We start from the raw sequence: 22373 nt of genomic DNA, 5'->3' as shown, positions 1-22373 counted from the left end.
TTCATACATCATATATACATCACAGAGATGTATGCATTTTACAAAACATTAAATTTTCAAAATATGGAGAAATTTTGAGTATTGGTTATATAAGAAACTACACCTAAAAGCAACCACTGTGGTTGTTTTAGATAGATCCTTTAGTTAAATTTTAAGGCTCATATATAATATTTTGGGGATACCCTAAAGACATTTTATTACCGTATGATCTCATGCAACTATGTGTATACTACTAGGAAACTAAAACTAAAACATTGTTAAATATATCACCCTTCAATTAAAAAAAGAAAACATTTTAACCACATGCTCTCCTATTTCTCAATACTAGTTTGTTGTGAACTTTTTTATCCCCAAAAGGTAGATGGCAAATGATAAATTTAGCTTAAAAGAGAAGATTAAAGTGATGAGGAGCAGGCTAAAACTAACATATAAAACAGAATCCCTATTTACATTATCATGATTTATACTTTCCTTATCCCATGAAAATTCCTATATTGCAAATATACTGATTTCCTATAAACCATTGAGATTTCCTACAATATTTGCCAAGCCCACTTAAAATGTGGGCCAGAAATGTCACTGCTGCAATTGATTTTTTTCTGGTGAAATGCCTCTTAAGTGGATTCTCCCTAGCCCAGAAAGATAAGCAGTTTTAGGGGTACCACAAACAAGGCTGGAGCAGAAACAATTTCAGGAGCAACAGTAACCCAAAAGACTACACAAAGAACCTCAGTTAAAAGTCGTCAACCAAAGTATAAGCCCAGAAAAATACCAAAGATAAAATAAATTTGCAATGAGCAGAGTTCCTTATATCAAAGCATAAAGACATTTGTTTGATTTTAATTACAGTAGTGGAAGCAGTCTCAAATAGTGCTGAAGTCCATCACTGAAGAGATTTGTTTTAATCTTTAGCTAGGCACTAGCAATCCTGTTTCCTACCCTGATTTTACTTTCTAGAGTTTTGGGAAAACAAAACAAAACAGTATTCTAAGTTGTTTACCTTGCTAGGGTAGGGAGAAGGATCCTTAGAAAACTGAGGTAACACATCTTATTTTGTTAATTATATCTCTGCATATGGCAGTTGAGTCATGGCCCTTAGGTTTATCATACTTTCTCCTGTTCTCTGAGAAAAATGTAAAAGAGGATTTTAACTGCTCACAATGAAACATTCTGTAACTAAAGATTTTTACCCAGCTACTATTAAATATAGTACAGGTGCCTATTAGTAAGAAAATTTTCTCAACTTTTTTTTATCATTCCAAACATTATGGAGAAGATTTACGTTAGGGCAATGTAATCTGGCCATGTTACTTCATGAGTTAAGAGTGTTAAATACCAATAACTGACCTTGTTTCCCCCAACTTCATAAAACTGCTTCTGTTACCTAAACTGCTTTCTGAATGTTGAACATAAATATTTTAAAATGTATTCCAGGGAGTGAGGCTAGGAAGTTTCACATATTCATATTATTCAGCAATTTAAGAAAGAAGTTATGCAAAATATGATATACATATCTCTATATATTCCCATAATACACACATATATAAATATGCTTTCATAACTGAATCTTGGTTTTAAAAATGCTTACACAATGTGGGGAATTTAAATATTTCACTAGATTTGAATACATACATTTGCACTCCATTACCACTGTAAATTGATATACCAGCAGAAACATAATAGACCAAATAAATGATTTAACTGAATTGTCAGTTTGTGTTTTTGCAGACCCAACAGAAAACATATTTATTATTATGAACCTTTATTAAGTGGCTCACATTTCAGTATAAATCACACTAAAAAGATTTTTTAAAAGCTATTTACACTACAGTGCTGACACATAAATTCTATTTGCCACATTTTTATTCTCAGCTCATTCACACTCCCTGATTGGGTCTGAAGTCCTAGAAGGGAAGATAACCTGAAATCCAAGATGTTTTCCCCTCCTTTCTCTGACCTCCCGGTAGAGATATGTCAAGATATGTCCTGCAACATCTGTAAACTTAAAGAAAAAAGCATCTCTGCTTTTACCCTCTTGTGTTTGACATTCTAAAGAGCAATGATTTCCATCTGAGATATGCTAAAGAAAGAAAAGCCAGAGCAGAGATAGAAATTTATACTTCTCCCAAGTTGTCCTTTTAATTGTTTTATCTGAAGTACACTGTCAGTGCCAAACATGTCAAACATAACTCTTTCATGAAATAGACTAGGCATTCTAAAACCAGTAAAATTCTGTTTACATATCAAAATAGTTACATGAGGTGGAAGAAAGATTAATAATCAGATCTTCTATCAGTCTGAAGACCTAAAACCCATCCTGTCACTTTTTACCAGCTTAAAAGCCGTAATTAAAACCTAAAATTCCTAAGTAATCCTTAATAAATTAAGAGATACTCATTAGAAAAGCACTAATAAACTATTATCACTCTATTTGTGGGGGTTAATAGTGTCTTTAAATATAATTCTAAAAAAATGCCCAAATTATCCAATTAATCAGCAATATACAAATACATTTTTATAGAACATGCTCGAAAATGGATTTTAGAATGTAATTCCAAGCAACATAAATCCAAAAAAAGTCATACTAAGGCAAATTATAAACAAATTTCTAAAAACCAGTGATAAAATCTAAACCTTATACTTTACATTAATGCACAGGGAAGGAAGAGTTAATAATGATGCCAGCTTCTCATCAGGGACAATGACAATACAGTAAGCACCAAGTGAACCTTAGTTTTTCTTTAACCTTAGTTAAGACAATTGTTTTCACATCTAGTCACTTAGAAAATGAAATTATTACAGTCAAACTCAAAAGAGTAAAACTACATTCTAACAACTGAAAACCTTTAGTGCATTTTTACAATTAGGATATCCAAATACAGGGACACCTGGGTGGCTCAGCAGTTGAGCATCTGCCTTTGGCTCAGGGCTTGATTCTGGAGTCCCGGGATGGAGTCCCACATCGGGCTCCCTGCAGAGCCTGCTTTTCCCTCTGCCTGTGTCTCTACCTCTCTCTCTCTGTCTCTCATGAATAAATGAATAAAATCTTTAAAAACAAACAAAAAAAGGATATCCAAATACAAAGAAAACTGAAACTTTCTTTCCCTACAGTAAGGAGAATTACAGAGAAACCACCCAAGAAAACCTTTCATGAAAGTAGCAGTAAAAAAAAAAAAAAAAAAGGCACTTAGTTAATATATACCACTCTCCACAGTGCACAGCCTTCAACACTCCAACAGCAGCTGTAGTCTGTCTTTCAAAACCTTGTCCTATATGATCTGCATGGGCTCTTGTCCTGTCTTCAAAGAGCATCTCACGGGGCTCACTGGTTCGAGGTAGGTACTGCAGGTTTTTTATTTCATTGGTAGTTCTGTTAAAATAAAATTACATTTATACAATATTATATATATTAATTTTATATATATAATATATATATCATTTTATATATATATAAAATGGAGGTGGGGGGAGAGAGGCAGTCCTGTGTATTAAGGTTTAATCACCTTCAAACATTTGTATTGATGTACTGAGAGGCTTAACTACCATGAAGTATTTAGTAATCACATAATTCAGACAAAAGGAAATTTTAAATCATCTGCTTCCAAATCAGGTTCTATTTTTAAAATGAACATGTACAAACAAAAACACATACTCCTTTTTCTAACACACTCTTCACAAAAGTGGCAGTTGTAAGGTAGATAAACAACGAAATGACAGATGGTGTGGTTTACCCAAGTTCTCCTGCCCAGAATCTTTACAAGGTTTGTTTGGGCCTTATCTGTAGAACCATTCCCCTACTTCTCCACCCAAGTCACATGGCTAATGTAAGATGCATATATGGAACAAACAGGTAACTTTAAAAATGGATTAATTAATATTTATAGAATACCTACTATATACCAGGTCCTACCTAGGCACTGCAGCTAATGAACAAAACAGTAATGAATATAACAGGTTTCCCAATTTCATGGGAGTTTATACTCCAGTGAGAGAAAGACTAACAGATAAATAGCATGAAAACACCAAGTAAAGTACTTCCACAAAACATGCAGGATTTTTTAGAGGCAGAAAGAAAATCTTAGCCCCCTCTTAGAAGAGAACCACCTGCCATTGGCCATCCCCCTACGGCTCATCTAGACTCATTCAATGCAAAAACTCTACTTTTGCTACAGATGGGGAAAAGGGTGAGAAGAATTTCTTTGGGAATCATCATCTTATTTATTTTCCTGTATGGTTTTTCTATGGCATTCAGAGACAACTCGAGATTGCCCCCATAATTTTCTCCTCTCATCTTAGTCTAAACCCCTAGAATCATTCTTTCCTATTCTCTAATTTCCCATGCTCAATCTCTACAACTTATTGCTCTTGTGAACTCTTGTATTACAGTCTTATTACACATATACACACACACACAGAGGTGATGTGACAAAAACACACGTCTTTTTTGCTTTTTGTGATTAATGTTCTACATGTGTCTGAAAGCTAGATGAGGACATTGATTCCTATAGAAAGCTAACAGGCTTGAAAGCCTACAACTCTGGTATGATTAACACCGCATTCTAACAAATTAAGACTTTATATGAAGCATTTAGCACAGTAGTGCCTTGGGCAGTGTTGTTATTAGTAGGTCAGGCTAAACAGTGTGATGTGAAATCATCACATTTACACGGGTAATAATCCCTGAGGTGCAGGCAGGTTCCTCAGAGGGCTGGTGAACTCCTTTAAATTACATGTAAAACGTGCATATTTGCACTTGTTCTGGGGAGAGACTTTCAGATTCTCAAGATGATTTATAAATCCAAGAACTACTGAGAAACACCAATTTTATCATATACTACCAACTACTTGTAAAAATGTCATTCAACAGATATTTAAGCACCAGGAACTCTGTTTAGGTGCTTAGAGACACATAAGTAACCAGCATAATATAGTCCCCTGTCATCGTTCAACCTACAGTTTACTCAATGACCATTTTCCCTGTTTTTTTTTTTTAAATTAATAATCACTGTAATTAGTAATTATGGATCTAAAAAAAGTCTATTACCCAATCCATTCCCACCAATGTTAACCCAGTATACATTTTTCCATACTTTTCTGTGTTCAATAATTATAGACTTATACATATGTTTATTTCTTTCATAAAAACAGAATCATACTGGCCACATTACTCTATATTTTGCTCTTTTCAAATGTCATGAACATCCTTCCATATAAACAGACATAAATAATTCATTTATATATATACTTTTAAGATTATATATTTTTTAAAGTGATTTAATCTCTACATCAAACATGGGGTTCGAACTCACAATCCCAAGATCAAAAGTCACATGTTCTACCAACTGAGCCAGCGAGGAGCCCCAAAGGAATGGAAATTGGGTTTTGTTTAAACATTTTTTTAATGATTTTTAAAGATTTTATTTCACGGTATTTTTAATAGCAATGTGCCGAAATGAATTCAACCATTCCACTATTAATGGGCACTCAGACCATTTTAAATTCTTTTTCTTACTACAAATAATGCTGCAATTAATATTCTTATACATTTACCTTTAGTGCTTTCATTTCCTAAGACAGATTCCCAAAAGTGGTAGTGGTGGATCAAAGAATATATATGTTAAACTTCGTGAGCTATTGTTAAATTACTTTCACAGAACAATTACAGCAGCTCACCTTTCTACCAACAATATATAAATATTCTGTTTTCTCACATACCTACCAGCCTGCAGTATTATTGCTCTATTTGTTTTGGTAATGTAATAGGTAAAAGTAATATTTCATTATTCTTTTAATATAACTGGCTGAGACCAATTTTTCTACTGGGTTGTGTTACATTTTCCTTGTCAACCAGGGAATGCTCTTTGTCTATTAACTTTGTCACATTACAAGTTCAGTCCATGATAGTTTTGAACTTTGTTGTTGCTGGTATCTTTTCTCTCACAAATAGTACTGCAATTATATTTTTCATCTTGCTTAGAAAGGTCTCTCCTAGGTTTAAAAATTTTATTCTTATATTTTAATTTTTTATCTATTATGTTCACATCTCTAACTTCTTTATGAGATGGGGGCTATGGCTTTGTTTTCTTTTAAATGGACTTCAGTTATGCCAGCATTACTCATTAAACAAATCTTCCTTTTCTCATCTATCTCATATATTAAGTTCTCAATACACTTTGATCTATCTGGGTTCTTTATCTTATTTGAAAGATCTTTTTAAGCTTTATAATAATTTTTAACTTCTAATAACAAAAGCCCCCCCTCATTTATCTTCTCATTCACAGTTTTCTTGGCTATTTGTTGATTTATTCTTCCTTCTGAACTTTAAAATCATTAAATCCAGTGCTGGAAGTGTGAGTTCAACTAAAATGCTAAAAATTTCAAAGGACTATCATTTTTATTCAATCTGGAAAATAGAAGGGTTTTTCATTTGTTTAGGTATTATTTTAAATCCTCCAGAAGATGTTTAAGGTTCTTTGAAAATATGTGTTCTGAGTACTTTTAATTAAATTTATTCTCAAATGGTTTACAATGTCTTTGTTGTGAATGACATTTTTCCATTCCTAATTACAATTTACTGTCATTTGCCTACATTTCTTAAGCCTTATTTATATTTCATATTTTATAAAAAAAATTTATTAGCACATGTAGCCATTTTTGAATTCATATTCCAAGTATGCTTTAAACTTTCCCTTCCTTCTTTCTCTAATTTTCAACGAAACCCGCCCCCCCCCCCCCCCCGCAACATACAAAAACATCTATCCCTGGCAATAAAAATTTGTATTCAACATACCTTTTCCTTTTGAAAGGTGACTTTGGCATATCAGCCACAGGGATCATTTGTTCTCCTGGGCGTACCCACATAATGGGACCATCATCACTGTCTTTTCGACTCTCTAATTTTAGACTAGATAGTGTCCCCCATGGCAGTGTACACTAGAGGCAAAGAATTACATAGGAACCAATTATTTTCAAAATGCATCTTCAAATATACATTAAAGAATACTGCCCCTTGACAAAGTTTCATATATACCTTTATACTTACACATTTGAAATACATACTATATTGAATATATTCCTATGTTGTCATACATTTTCCTTCAAAAATTCTATTTCAAACATACCAAGAGTAATTATTCTTGGGTAGCTCCCTCCTCTAACCCTGCCAGAAGTATGATTCACTATATTCAACATTTGTTATTCTTCCTTCTACCAAATACAAGGGTCATATGATGTTAGTAAGTTGGTAAAATAATCAAGTGTTCTCCATGAGAATCTATAAAGATGAATAATTGAGTTTTTTTAAGAAAGCAATCTCTGGGCAGTCTGGGTGGCTCAGCGGTTTAGCACCGCCTTCAGGCCAGGGCCTGATCCTGAAGACCTGGGATCGAGTCCCACGTCGGGCTCCCTGCATGGAGCCTACCCTCTGCCTGTGTTTCTACCTTTCTCTCTCTCTGTCTTGGTCTCTCATGAATAAATAAAACTAAAAAAAAAAAAAAAAAGAGAAAAGGATACCAGTCTTTGATTAGTTATAATGAAAGCCTAACAAAACAAAAAGGAAAACCAAATCAAAATCAAAATTTATTTCTTTAACTTCTCTTAAAGAGGTTGCTGGTCTAAAAGCAACTTTTCCTTTGAAAAGAAAAGAGAGATAAAAATGTATAAAGGCCATTGTCCATGGGATGGTGGAGAATGAGATTTAAAAAAAACCATCCAGGGATGCCTGGGTGGCTCAGCGGTTAAGCATCTGCCTTTGGCTCAGGGCATGATGTGTCTCTGCCTCTCTCTCTCTATGTCTATCATGAATAAATAAATAAAATCTTAAAAATAAATAAACAAACAAACAATTCATTGCATCCCCTTTTAAGAAAGGGTATGACTGTCACATGAAATTTCTCCTAAAAGAATGCATTTAGCTCATTTGCTTTTAAAATTAAAAACAAACATAAGTATTTTAAAAATGTTTTAAGATTTTTTTTTTTTATTATTATTCATAAAAGACAGAGAAAGAGAGAGACAGAAAGGCAGAGACACAGGCAGAGGGAGAAGCAGGCTCCATGCAGGGAGCCCGATGTAGAACTCGATCCCGGGTCTCCAGGATCACGCCCTAGGCTGAAGGCAGTGCTAAACCACTGAGCCACCCACACTGCCCTTAAAAATACTACTCAAAATAAATGCAATCAAATTTCATGATGACACTAGCTGGGAAAAGTAGAAAAGTAACAAATTAGGTTTAAAAGGAATAAAAAAGGAGGGATCCCTGGGTGGCGCAGCGGTTTAGCGCCTGCCTTTGGCCCAGGGCGCGATCCTGGAGACCCGGGATCGAATCCCACATCGGGCTCCCGGTGCATGGAGCCTGCTTCTCCCTCTGCCTGTGTCTCTGCCTCTCTCTCTCTCTCTCTCTGTGACTATCATAAATAAATAAAAATTAAAAAAAAAAATTTATAAAATAAAAAAAAAATAAAAGGAATAAAAAAGGAAATGAAAGAGAAATGGATTGGAGTGAAAAAGAGAGGATAAAAAGCTAGAAAATGGAACAAGAAGTGAAAATAGATGTGTAACAGATTATTTGGCAAATAATAGAGACAAATGAATTGTCACATTCTGACCTCTGAATTACTAATTAAATAACTACATAGCTCAGAAATTTCTCAGTGGGATAGCCCCAGCAGCCCACAATAAGAAACAGAATGCAGAAAGTACTGAAAAAATATAAAGAATCTGGCTAGAAATCATTTAAAGAATTTAAAGAGGCACCTAAATCTAAATGCAGTGTTTTCTGGATAAGGAAACTGAAGTCCAGAAAGTTTAAATTAGGCTTGCCCATTCTAGCTAGGTAGAGCTAAGATTGAAATACAGACGTACAATTTCCCAAGCCAGTTTTCCACAATGCCAAGCAGGCATTCCTTTGTCCTAAATATTTAATTTAGCAGGCATCCTTCCTATACATCTTAAATCCTCTGGTACTCAATTTATAAAAAGTTAATAAACAGATGGAACCTAATTTCCTAAAGTGGCAGCAACAAGCATTATTTTTTAGTTTACCACTTAGCTCTGCCATAATTAATAACTGAGTCACATGCACACACACACACATACACAGGAATTACATTTCTGAAACAATAGGATTTGTGACACCCACAATTCAGACTGCTTGATATGGTTTTCTCTTACTTTTAAAAATGGTGAATCTTCCAACATGTCAAGGAACTCAGGGAAGTAATCTCCCACTTCTTCATCAACTGCTCCCACCAGGCTGATCTGTCGCATTGGGCCAGCTCTGTAAGTACCGTGAGAATATGTTCTTTTTACCTGAAGAATATGGATTTAATTAAAAGTTACACATAAGATAATGCTTGTTATCATTGTGTAACACCAAATTATATTGTCTGAGAATATTATAACATAATGTGAGGTAAGCAAAACAAAACAAAAAGGCCTTTACAAACAGTAAAACAAATAAATAAATAAGGCATGAAAAAGATCTATGCCAAAGAAAGCTATTTTATCTTCTCTATTCCTACATACTGCTTATGAAAACACAGATAAGGTAAACTGTATAATGCTAGATAGCTGACTCTAACTTCTCATATCATTCATTATTTGATCTATAAGGCCAATGAAATTTATATTCAAAAATTCATATCCTACATTCTCTTAAATGGTTGATATCTTTTTATCAGAATTTCCAAAAGTAAAAAAAAAAAAAAAAAAAAAAAAAAAAAAGAATTTCCAAAAGTAGATTGCCTCAAATGTTACATTTAACCTTTACCAGTGGGTTGTATGTCTAAAAGGCCACTGCAAATGATCTTTCCTTCTAGATCATACCATATTAATTAGAATCCAGTTTACATGTCTGTCATTAACTCTGATAAAAACTACTAGAGATTGAGAATCAGGTGTGCTAGGTCCCAACTTTACTTCTACTATCACCAGCAGCTATGTGACCTTCAGAAATCACATAAATTCATTGAGTTTTAGTTTCCTCAAATGGAACTATTTACCTCAGATTGCTGAAAGAAATTCAATAATTACATAAAGCTATAAAGCCACCCACACAATGCTAGCAAATGGGTAGCATTCAAGTATCAACTGAAATATAACAACCTGCACTTCAAGAATCTTGATATCTGAGGGCACATGGGTGATCAGTCAAGCATCTGACTCTTGATTTTGGCTCAGGTCATGATCCAGGGTCGTGAGATCAAGTCCCACATCAGGCTCCATGGAGCCAGCTTAAGGTTCTTTCTCCCTCTGCCCCTCTCCACCCACTTAAAAAAAAAAAATCTTGATACCTCAATTCTGGCAAGCACATTTAAATACTGCAAAAAAAGTCTATGCCTTTTCATATCCTAATGTTAAGAAACAAGAATCTTTATAAAGGAAAACAATTTGCTTTCATGGGGCACCTGGGTGGCCCAGTAGATGAAGTCTACAACTCTTGATCTTGGCTCAGGTCGTGATCTCAGAGTCATGAGACAGAGCCCCCCCCCCCCCCTCCGTGGGGCTTCATGCTCAGCAGGAAGTCTGCTTGAGATTCTCTCCCTCTCTCTCTCTGCCCCTCCCTACCACGCATACAGCATGTGTGTTCTCTCCCTCTTTCCAAAATAAATACATCTTAAAAAATAAAGTGCACTATAAGTGGTTTACTTCTATACCACTTAACACAACTTTTGAGTTTAATAACCTAATATTCAAACATACACTAAGTCAGTTGGAATCATGAATTTATTTAATGTTTTAAACATGTCAAATTACATATAACAATGCATTCAAGTTCAAAAAGTATGTATCTGATAAAATATACAGATGGCACTTAAGCAGTTAAAACAAAATATAATACAATCCATACACCTTTCACAAAAATGGAAATACTTCTTGATTTAGATGACACCTATGTTATTAAATACTATATAAGCAAATATCCCATTACATGGAATGAAATAAAATCTACAATATTATAAGATAAAAAGGTTCAACTCTCCAAAAATCATCTATCCAACAGTTACAACTCAAGGACTGTAGGGATAGTGGGATAGGGGAGAAAACAGGTTAAGGATTTAAAGAATCTCTATGTAGCCAAAAGAAATGCCATAAGACCGTGACTCATAAAAGGGTCTCTTCTGACACACATTTCTACATTAGGCACATTTCTAACCTCTAAAATCATAAAGAATAAGAAACTACAAATTTAAAATGGGAGGAGTCAAAAAAAGCAAGCATACATAGCTGCAGCTCCCCTAGGAAATCAGTATTATAGCATCATAATGACCAACCTAGACTGAAGACAGTTAAATTATATTGTGTATAATTTTTTTGCATATTGCATTAAAAATGTTATCCTCATTAAAATCTTGGTACCTAAAACTAAAGGCTTCCATTATTTAGAAAGTCACTTAACTAGAAAACCTCACACACATCCTGATGACAGTAGACATGAGATTACTAAATTTGCTTTTATTTACTTCAAAAACATTAATCAAACCATCAGTTTTCTGATGCAGTAGAAAGTTTACCAGAAAATATCAAAACAGGACAGCCCGGGTGGCCCAGCGGTTTAGCGCCGCCTTTAGCCCAGGGTGTGATCCTGGAGGCCCAGGATCGAGTCCCACGTCGGGCTCCCTGCAGAGCCTGCTTCTCCCTCTGCCTGTGTCTCTGCCTCTCTCTCTCTCTCTCTGTGTCTCTCATGAATAAATGAATAAAATCTTAAAAAGCAAACAAAAAACCACCAGAGACCTGACTCTGAGGCCAGCATGCTACAAAAAGAATAAAGTGGCTTTTCTGACAGGGAAACACTACCAAAAATAAATTTGTAAGACTTAAAACTGTTTTCTCTTATTTTATGTATAAAAATTGCTACAAGGGAAGAAGCAAATATGGTAATAAGGAATTCAAAGAAACCACAAGAATGACTCACTTGAAACAACTTGCTGTTTCCCAAAATATGTTTCCTGATACGCCAGCCCCTGAAAAGAGGATTCTATATCATCTTGTAAATTTGGGGGAAACTCTTCTGTTTGGGAGGTTTACCACACCCAGTACTACCGTTTCTGAGAGGTCTCACAGTAAACACAACTTATTTGGCTCAGTATTACATAAACTGTTCTGACTTCAAAACCTGTTTTTCTCAGAGTTGTTTATCTATCAACATCTCAAAATATTAAAAGTTCCACAGAATAATAGTGAACTATAATAAATACAGAAGATATTACAGATGTTCCTACCTAGTATTAGCATCAATCTGAAGAAAATACAATAACAAATTTGATAGTTATCAGCACAAAAATTGAGGAGGTGAGGGGAGAAGAGGCTGTTGGGTCAATTCTGGATGTTTTGAGGGGTGGGGGAAGGAAGGGAAAGTCTTATTTTAAAAAACAAGATTTAGCTCATCACATTCTTACAGAGGCAATCTAAAATCCAACATAAATGAGTCTGCCACAAGAGGGAGCCATTTCCCATAACATCTGACATATCCTTTCAAATCAAAATATAACAGGTAATGAATGACCTTTAGTCAACATTCTAACATTCTATTTCAAAAATATCCATATGCCTTCAACTAAAATGAGTTATTTTTCACTTTAAAATCAGTACAATAAAGGAAAAATTCCCCTGTCTCAATGAGAGCATCTGGTACCTGCCAAAGTAATACTGTATACAGATCAGCTCCTAAGCACTCAAGGGAAGATGTGACTGGCACAAATGGTCAAAATGAGAATTTAGTAAAAAGGCAGCTGATGGTTCAAAGAAGGTATATCAAACGGTCTTTATGACCTCAGCAAGAAGTCAGTAAGTCAATTCTCTTCATTTTGCAGAGTGGCAAAGCTTAACAGATCAGATCAGATTTAATAATTGTTTCACTATTAAGATATTAACCACTTTAATCATGAGTTAACACCCTAAGTTATTTGATACAAACAACTCAGAATTAGGATAAAATAAAAAACAAGATTTAGAGTTTTGGGGAGGAGAAAGTGGTTAGCAGACAATTGCTCCAGTTTTAATATTCTCACAGCTCTAACTATAGGGTTCAGAGTATGTGCTGATTAAATACTGAGTGACAAAGAAATCTCATTTATTCCTTGACAGACAAAACTCCTCTGTCTCACTTGCCTTTTTGTTTCCCTACTATCAAATGAATATCTGAACAAGATGGAGATGGTAGAAAAGCCAGGACAAATGTGGAGGTTGCAAATGGCCAAAAATTCTTCCCAGGTATGTATGCTCATTTCTGAGCAGCATAACTGCATCATCAAGAAGTGAATCTGGATATGGCCATTTTACTTCCTTTGCCCAATGGAGATTGGCAAACACAGCACAAGCAGAGGCTTGTGCACTGGGGACTGCCCTTTTTTTCTCTATGAAACCCTACAACCATCACCATGTGTATGAGCCCAGGCTAACCTGTTATATGAGGAGAGAAATGTGATCACTCCAGCTGACAACTACACCAACCACTAGCCATACAAACAAGATCTCCTAAGACCAATTGACCTGCCAACCACTAGCCATGTGAATGAAGCCACCCAACCCCAGCCAAGATGACAAAAACCATAAAAATTCTCCAGACAGCCAAAGAATTGTGAGAAATCACTTTAGGATATTGTTTCTAGGGTTTTGTTTTCCACAGCAAAAGAACTGATACAGATAGGTTATGAACTTACAACAAAAATCCATGGATATGTTTCTTCTCAAAGACTTTTATCATACAGTTTGACATTATATCACTAACCTCACAGCCACAATATTAGAGACATGACATGATCTATTAAAACAATATCTGTATTTCACATGGTCTTTAAATTTTTCAGGCAACCTGCAAGGATACAGATGAAGATGAGAAACATTATTATACAACTAAAAAAAATTCCAAAACCGTTCAAAGACTAGGATGTCTTGATTATCTGTCACTGCCATGTTTATGTGTACTGTGTGTATACATATAAACACATAAATCCACAAAAAAAAAACTCAAATTAACATGTTTTAAGGATAAAGGCTAAACAGGTACAAAAAAGTTTTTGTGAAAACTACAGAGTAATATCACAAAGATAAACGCTATCACTATAAAGGTCACAGAAATGTCTACATCATTTGTCATATTTTAGTTTCCACTGAATTGAAGGCAAATGAATTTTGGTTAAATTCTAGCTGCTTGGATTTTAATTAGTAAGGAAGGGAGGCAGGGGAACTAGTATCATGAAGATGGACTTAGTTGGGTTCCACAAGGCACTGACAGAGCCACCAAGTTGCACTATCAATAGCTGCAGTAACAACTTAGGTCCATCATATACAGTGGCCCTGCTGGTGGTATTAATTCTTTGGTTCTGATACATACCTGGGCATATAAAGATCTGTTTTAAAACTGAAGTTAATGAAGTTTTATTTACATTTCAAGCCTCAATATTTGCACAGAGTACAATATTAGAATACAAGAAAATACAGAATATGTATCTTAACATATTATACTATTTTACCCACTAAAAATAGTGCCAATAATTCATTACACAAATACTCATTATCATGAATTTCTTTAATGCTAAATGTATATTCCAAACTAAGATTAAATAAAAACAACAAAGGTTAGATTTGTACCCTTCTCTATTAACTCATTCAATCATGTTTCTAGATCTCTTGAATACTGCTTTTCAGACTGGTTCTGACTTGGAATAAAGGTTTTTCAGAATATAAGAGGTAGAAAGGGGGAATTAAAGAGTAGTTACTAGATTACAAAATTTTAAAATTCAAAACTTCCCTACAGGTCTGCTTTCCTCTGCTCTGTAAAAAGCATTATCTCTCAAATAGAGCAGATTCTACTGAACCTACTCACCTCTTCAACTTTGTTTACAAGAAGTCCTGATCAAATCATCAAGCTAGAACATGAATTTGGCTTTCTTTCTCACAACTGGTTTTCACTATGGTTGATATTAAGTGAAACTACATTCTAATATTGATACCTCCTTTCCTTCTTCCTCTAGAATACTAACACACAATTAGTTCGATTACTGTTATTTCAACCAATTCTTCAGTGAAGACAAATTCACAGGCTAATTCATTTAACATCACCAAAATACACAGCTTCACTATGTGATTCTACTAACAAGCATGCATGATGCATGATAATGCTATAGATAAGGGGAAGAAGGATACTGGAAGAGAACTAAGGCACAAGATACATTTTCAATTTCTCAAGGTGAGTGTCAATGTCATCTTCTAAAAGGTACTCAAAACTTCCAGATTTTTAATAACAGTGATCAATAAAATGAAATCCTCAAATACCTAGGAACAAACCTCAGAAGACGTAAGATCTATAGGATGAAGAAAAATATTATTGAGAGAAAATAAGACAAATGAAGGTATGAGATATCATGATTATGGACTAGAAGACATCAATTCTACCCAAACTTAACTATAACTTCAATGTAATCCCAATCAATATCCTAAGCAGATTTTTCTGTGACTGACAAACCATAAAGTTTATATGAAAATAAATAGCCAAGAAAATCTTGAAGAACAGCAAAATCGATATTTACTCTGATACTAAGTTTCATTATAAAGTTAAGGCAATTAAGACAAACAGAATAATGAAATTAGAGCCCAGAAACCCACACCATATATATGATCCAGCTGATTTATGGCTAAGATGGCATTGTAATATAATGTGGAATGAGTGCCTTTTTTCAATAAATGATCATGTCCACGAAGAACCATATGGAAAAATATGTACCTTGATGCTTACTTCATACCATACACAAAAATCAATTCCAGGAGAACCGTAGGTTTAAATGCAAAAGGTAAAACAAAAGTTTCAGAAGAAAAGTTCAGAGAATACATTAAGGTAAAACAAAAGTTTCAGAAGAAAGCTTCAGAGAATACATTAAGGTAAAACAAAAGTTTCAGAAGAAAACTTCAGAGAATACATTAATGACCTGGGGTAGGCAAGATTTCTTTAACAGCACACAAAAGCACAAATCATACATGAAGGAAAAAAACTTATAAATGAGATCCCATTAAATTTAAGAACTTCCAGTCACCAAAAGACACTCTTAAGAGTGAAAAGAAAGGACGCCTGGGTGGCTCCAGTGGTTGAGCATCTGCTTTTAGCTCAGGGCATGATCCCAGAATTCTGGGATCCAGTCCCGCATTTAGGCTCCCCATGGGGAGGCTACTTCTCCCTCTGCCAATGTCTCTGCCTCTCTCTGTGTCTCTCATGAATAAATAAATAAAATCTTAAAAAAAAAAAAAAAAAAAAGAGTCAAAAGCAAGCCACTCAATGAGAGGACATATTTGCAATACACAGAGCTGACAAAATTTTTGTTCACAATATATTAAGAGCTCCAACAAATCAATTAAAAAGAAAAGCCAATAGGAAAAATATAAAAAAGAGTACACTAGTTTTAGAAAGAAGATAACCAATTGGACAATAATTATATAAAAAGAAGTTTGATTTCTTTAGTCATCAGGAAAATGCAAATTAAAGCCACAATGAAATACTACTACACAGCCACCAGAATGGCTAAAATGAAAGGACAGACACTGCTAAGTGTAGCCACAGATGTCAAACACTGGTGGTAGGAAGGTAAATTGGTACAACTTTGGAAATAAAGGTGAACATTTGCACACTTTTTGATCCTGAAATTCCAATCTTAAATACATACCAAACAGTAAGAAATACATATGTTCACCAAAACATACGTACAATAATATTCACAGTACCCCTATTTTAACAGCCACAAACTAGAAACAAACATCCTTGGTAAACAAAACAAATAAACTGTGGTTTATTCATACAATAGAATACCATACCACAATAAGAAAATAAGCCACTGTTACATATAAGATAGATCAATCTCACAAACATAATGCTAAAGGAAGGAAGCCACATACAACAATTCACATACTATTTGATCCTATTATATAAAAGTTCAAAAACAGGCAAAATTTATCTGTGGTATCTGAAGTCAGGAAGTGGATACCTGGGTCTTTGTGTATATATGGGGGAGTGCACAGTAGTAGGAACTACTAGTAATATTCTACTTTTAAAAATCATAGGTGTGTTCATTTAGTAAAGTGTCATTAAGCCATACACTTATAATATGTGCATTCTGTGTATGTATACTGCAATAAAGTATATTTAAAAAATCAGTTTAACAAAAGCTTTAAAAAGTTTATCTTTAAAAAATTTTTTAATTGAAAATGAGAAATAAAACTATTATACAATCCAGCAATTTAATTTCACTTCTAGGTCTTTAACCAAAGGAAATGAAATCACTGTCTTGAATAGATAGATGCACCCCCCACTACCGCCCCATGCTTACCTCAAGTCCCTTTCCCCCAGGTCCTGGCAGCCACCAATCTGCCTATTCTAGGTATTTGATATAAGTGAAATCATACAATATGTGACCTTTTGCGACTGGCTTCTTTCACTCAACATAACGTTCTGAAGGTTCATCCACATCATGTATCTGTATTTCATTCCTTTTTATGGCTTAACACTATCCCACTGTGTGCATATACCATAATTTAGTCAACTCCTTATCTATATAAAAAGTATTTGTGGTAATTTTTTATCTTTAGTACTTGCTGAACTCCCTACCTTAAATGAACACACTCAAAAATCCTCATTCAGAAGCCAGCCATCATCTATTCAACAAAGTGGAAAGTCATAATATTTTACCAAGTCAGTATAACTCTCTTTGTATAACCTGTTAATGTTCTATGAAATATTTCTAACCAACAGAACTAACTGAATTATCTTTATTTTGTAGGTGAGAAAACTGAGACATAGAGCTAAAGCAGCTGTCTAGTGTCACATTTGGTACATGTCAAGACCAGGACTAGCCCCTTTCTCTTTCCATCCACCCCATATCAGAGTTCCTCCAGCTACCCACATTAACCCAGTCACAACTCACTACAATGACTATAAAGTATTACTACAAATTAAATCTGGAAGAGAGGTTCCAAATTTAGGACAAGGGACAAGAAAAACCTCAAGTTATAGACTGGTTTAGCTCCAAGTACATGTTGTTAGTCCCTGTAACTCATAAAGCATTTTCCCAAATAAAAAACTCTATAAATGGTTTAAAAAAAATCATTCTCTGGAGGGATACCACAAATTAGATTAAGAGACAGAGCTTTTAAAAAAAAAAAGAGAGAGAGAGAAAGAGACAGACAGAGCTTTACCTAGGAAGAATCAAGAAATCAGAAATAAAAGTATGTGTGGATGTGACTGGATGTCCAGACCTTAAATAGTTGGAAACTATAACTTAAGCATGTATCAAAAAAAAGAAATATACTCAGAAGAAGTAAAACAGTTCTGGATAAAGATTAAGGAGATTGTGTTCTACTCCTGGTACTGCTGCCAAACTTAAAATAGAAAGTTACGCCTATCTATGTTTGTTTGCTTATTTGTAAATTGAGAAAGGTTGTGACAGATGATCACTAAGATCCCTTTCACACTTTACCTTTTTCCCTCCTTCCAAATTAGAATAATGTCAATTATTACTTAGAAAACTGGAGACTTCAGCACCCATAAATATGAAAATCAGCTAATCTCCTGGCCTAAGCAGTCCCTGATCTGAGAGTGGGTGACCAATGGCAATGGCCTTTCTTTCAGAGGAGCGCACATTCACTTTCAAGAGTCAGTGGACCAGATTTTGCCTCCACTGTCTAAGATGATGGACATTCTATTCTATAGAAAAGGATAGGAAAGGAAGTTAGCTCAGTAAATGCAGTGCTACTTTTCTCACATAGTCGTACAATTAACTGATTCCTTTGTACGACAATATATTTAACAGCCGACATTTACTCAGCACCTACTATGCGATGCATCGAGCAGCAAACAATTTTACGGCATAAAGCAAGAAGACAACTTTAGGTGATTTTCAAGTAAGGGAACTGCTTACATGGAAAATACATGGCTAAATTCATTTCACTCCTTTCATTTCCAAGATAAATACTTGCAAAAAAGGAAAACAGAATCCTATTTCAATAATTATCTTTAAGAAAAAAGAGATTAAGTAGACTCTAAAATTTATACTCTTATGTTTACATCAAGAAAGTAATTTAATATTCCCAAGAGTTATTATATTCTTACCTTTTTATTTCAAACCTACATTAAAATGAACAGAAACTTGTCTAAAACATTTAACTATTTAAACAAAAACACTTAACTAAAAGTTAAAAAAAAAAAAACCTACAAAACTAAAAACCTCTTACCTGAGCATGAAAATTGGACATAGTCGTCGTTTCTATATCCTTCTTTCCTAATATCTCCATTTTCACTGGTGAATTGGGAAAATTAAATGAAAAGTAGTCTAAAAAGTCAGGTAAATAAGTAGCTGCCCCATGAACAATACCCATTACATAGAAAGCTGCAGAGTTTTCATTTTCACTGAACACTAGACCCACAAACTCTTCTGCAAACCTCTCCATCTCCACAGGAGACAGGTGGGAGAGTTCATTACTGTAGGCGTGGATAACGGATGCGCCTCCATTAGGCTGGTGCTCAATATGAATGAGCTGTTTGAACTCCAAAGTGTCCAACCTTTTGAGGTTATTCTGAACCCGTGGCTCCTTTAATGAGACAAATGGAAACTCATTATTCTCTGGAATTTTGGAATCATAGTTCTTGTTATCCAAATTCTTTCCACTGTAATCCTTTACATTATCGCTTAGGATGCCTTTGGCTTCTTGATCTTCAACATCAGATAGCAATCCTGAGCAGATGGTTTGAATTGATTTGCTATACATTTTTGGACGCTTCCGTTTTTCATTCTCTTTGTGTTTCTTTTTCTTTTTCTTCTTTACCTTTTTTATTTGTAAGTCTTCTGCATTTGTTTTTGGTTTCTCCTTCCCACCTGTGAGGGGAAAAAATTTTTTTAACTCTGTATTGTAGTTACTTAAAAAAATCATGCTTAAGGAACTGTCTAGAACAAACTTATACCTATAGTCTCCCATGGTACCATTCTGACATGTAGCAGATTCTCAGTGTTTGCTGAAGTAATGAATGGACATTACAGAAAATATATTCTTCAAATTTAAAGGGAGAAAATCAGAAATGGGATGCTGAACAGAGGTCAGTATGAATAACGACCTCCAGATGTTTCCCACTGATATATATCATCATCTGACTCATCTAAGTTCTTCAAAATTGCATGTAGTTATCAATACTTGTAAATCATAATGGGAGAAAACGACTTGCATAGTATAACAGTAACAAACACAGCATTTCCTTAGCTTTTTACCATATTTCCTCCTTAATAAAACTACTCTCTCATCTAAAATGGGCTATTTTAGAGGTCCACTAGAGTTTGCAAAGTTCCTGATGAAGATCCAATAAGGTGCCATAAGGAAGATGATAGAATAATTTCTCACATTCTAAGCATAAATAAAGTATACCCATGTACTAATAAAGAGATAAATATAAAAGACTTGGGGCATTATAAGCTTATATATTAATGAGCTTATGTAACTGAAGTAGACTCTGGGCCCAGAAATTTAGAACTCCAAAAAATAAAAGAGTAATTCAGAGTCTATATAGCTATAGACTAAGTGTACCTATAAACATGTAACATTATCACAATATATTTCTGTACAATAAGAAAAAAAGGAGAAAGTAAACACCTTCACAAGAAAACATGCTTCCTAATATGAGAAAGCCAGTAAGAGTTAAAAAGGCATTCACTGTTTCCACCTGTTACTTCACCTTTTACAGATTGCCTGTTATGAATTTAATTTTCTCAATCTACTTCCTTACCTAAATGTTTTCATATTCACAAATGTCTTTTATTCTTGTCTCTAGTGAGTGAGATTCTCTGAATACCTTTCAAAAATAAGCCCTTCCCACCAACTCCAAAAACTGTTACAAAAAATATAGTTTCCTCTCCTCTTCTTTTGACCAAACTCCTCATAAAGAACCATCTATGCCAAGTGCCTTCTGTCTATTACATTATCATTCTCACCCTTTATCATTCTAGCTCTGCTTCTAGTCTACTCAAATTTACTTTTCCAGAACATTCAAATATCAAATTCAGTGAAACTCTTTCAAATCATTCTTCCCAATCTCTCCAAGATTCAACAATTATCCTGTTCGTCCTTGATTTTTCACTTCTTTATTAATTCTTGGTCTAATGGTCTCTTGATTGTCATCCTAAATGCTAGAGCAGTATTAATCTTTCTGTAAGTTTTATATATTGTTTGATCATATTCATCCCTTGAGTACACTTCTTTCAAGGGTTCTCAATGCCTCCCAAATAAAATATAATCACTTCAGTATGGAATCCCAAGACAATGCTCTCGAGTATTTCATTCTCTGGTCAATCTGCACTATTTACAATTTCTTATAAAACAGCTAGCCCTACTATCTTTCTATCACTTGCAAAGGCATTTCCTCTCTCCCTAAAATACCCTTATCCAGCCCAGTACTTACTCCTGACCTCTTTATTACCCATTCTTTAAAGACAACTCATATCAATTCCTTCATTTTGCTTTCTCTCATTTCTCTAATTGGAACTGGAATCACTTCATTCTAAATTCATACAAAGTTATTTTTTTCACTCATAGGATACTTGTAGATCATGTGTCCTTCCATATATTATATGAGTGAAACAAGTAACTTTTATATGAATTCAAAGTGAAGTGATCCTTTTTCCCCGTCACTGTATCCTTCAAGTTATTTAATACTTTGCTATAGATGAATATTTAATGAATCCATGAACGAAAAGATTTCTCTCACCAACTGAGATCTGTGGAATTTTTCCTTGTCCCCTTTACAGTCACAGTTTCCCAGAATATAAATACCATCAACTCCTAATCTTGGAAACAACAAATATAAAAATTCTCTCAAGGTGGGGCACCTGGATGGCTCAGTTGGATGAGTGTGAGACTTGATTTCAGCTCAGGTTGTAGTCTCAGGGTTGTGGGATGGAGACCCTTGGTGGGCTCACATTCAAGCGTGGAGTCTGCTTGGGATTCTCTCTCTCTCTCTCTCCCCCTGCTCCTCCTGCTCACTCTCAAATAAATAAATCTTTTTTAAAAAGAAAATTCTCTCAAGCTGATAGCAATTCTAAAAAAGGGAGTTTAATGTTAACAATAAACCATTACTTCTAAAAATTCATAAATATGCAATGAAGACTAAATTGGTACAATCACAAAAAGCAAAAATAAAAGCCTTTCAACTTTACTGAGATTTGTAAAGCCATAAAATTCTCTACAGAGACCACAAGTAAGTAAGTAAATATATTAACAAATTCATACTTGGAACCTTGGATGAAGTATTGAAATATTCGATTCAGATAAATATCTTAAGAACAAAATTAATAATAAAAAATGGTAATCAAAATGAAAAAAGAAGTGGATTTTTTTTTTTTAAGATT

The 22373-nt window shown here is 34.4% G+C and overlaps 1 protein-coding gene across 1 annotated transcript in view; it reads right to left on the bottom strand.

Moving 5' to 3' along the window:
* The window catches only part of RSBN1L (round spermatid basic protein 1 like), a 60389-nt gene that overhangs the window by 1802 nt on the left and 36214 nt on the right, over positions 1 to 22373 (bottom strand). The window contains exons 3-6 of the mRNA XM_041722316.1: positions 19216 to 19856; positions 9172 to 9309; positions 6791 to 6933; positions 3203 to 3370 (exon numbers count right to left, since the gene is read on the bottom strand). Of these exons, the coding sequence (XP_041578250.1) occupies positions 3203 to 3370; positions 6791 to 6933; positions 9172 to 9309; positions 19216 to 19856 (1090 nt within the window). The remainder of the gene's footprint in view (positions 1 to 3202; positions 3371 to 6790; positions 6934 to 9171; positions 9310 to 19215; positions 19857 to 22373) is intronic.

The sequence above is a fragment of the Vulpes lagopus genome, chromosome 11 (genome assembly GCF_018345385.1).
Source record: "Vulpes lagopus strain Blue_001 chromosome 11, ASM1834538v1, whole genome shotgun sequence".
NCBI lineage: Eukaryota > Metazoa > Chordata > Mammalia > Carnivora > Canidae > Vulpes > Vulpes lagopus.
Note: the sequence above shows the minus strand (reverse complement) of the source record. Positions and strands in the feature narration are given on the sequence as shown.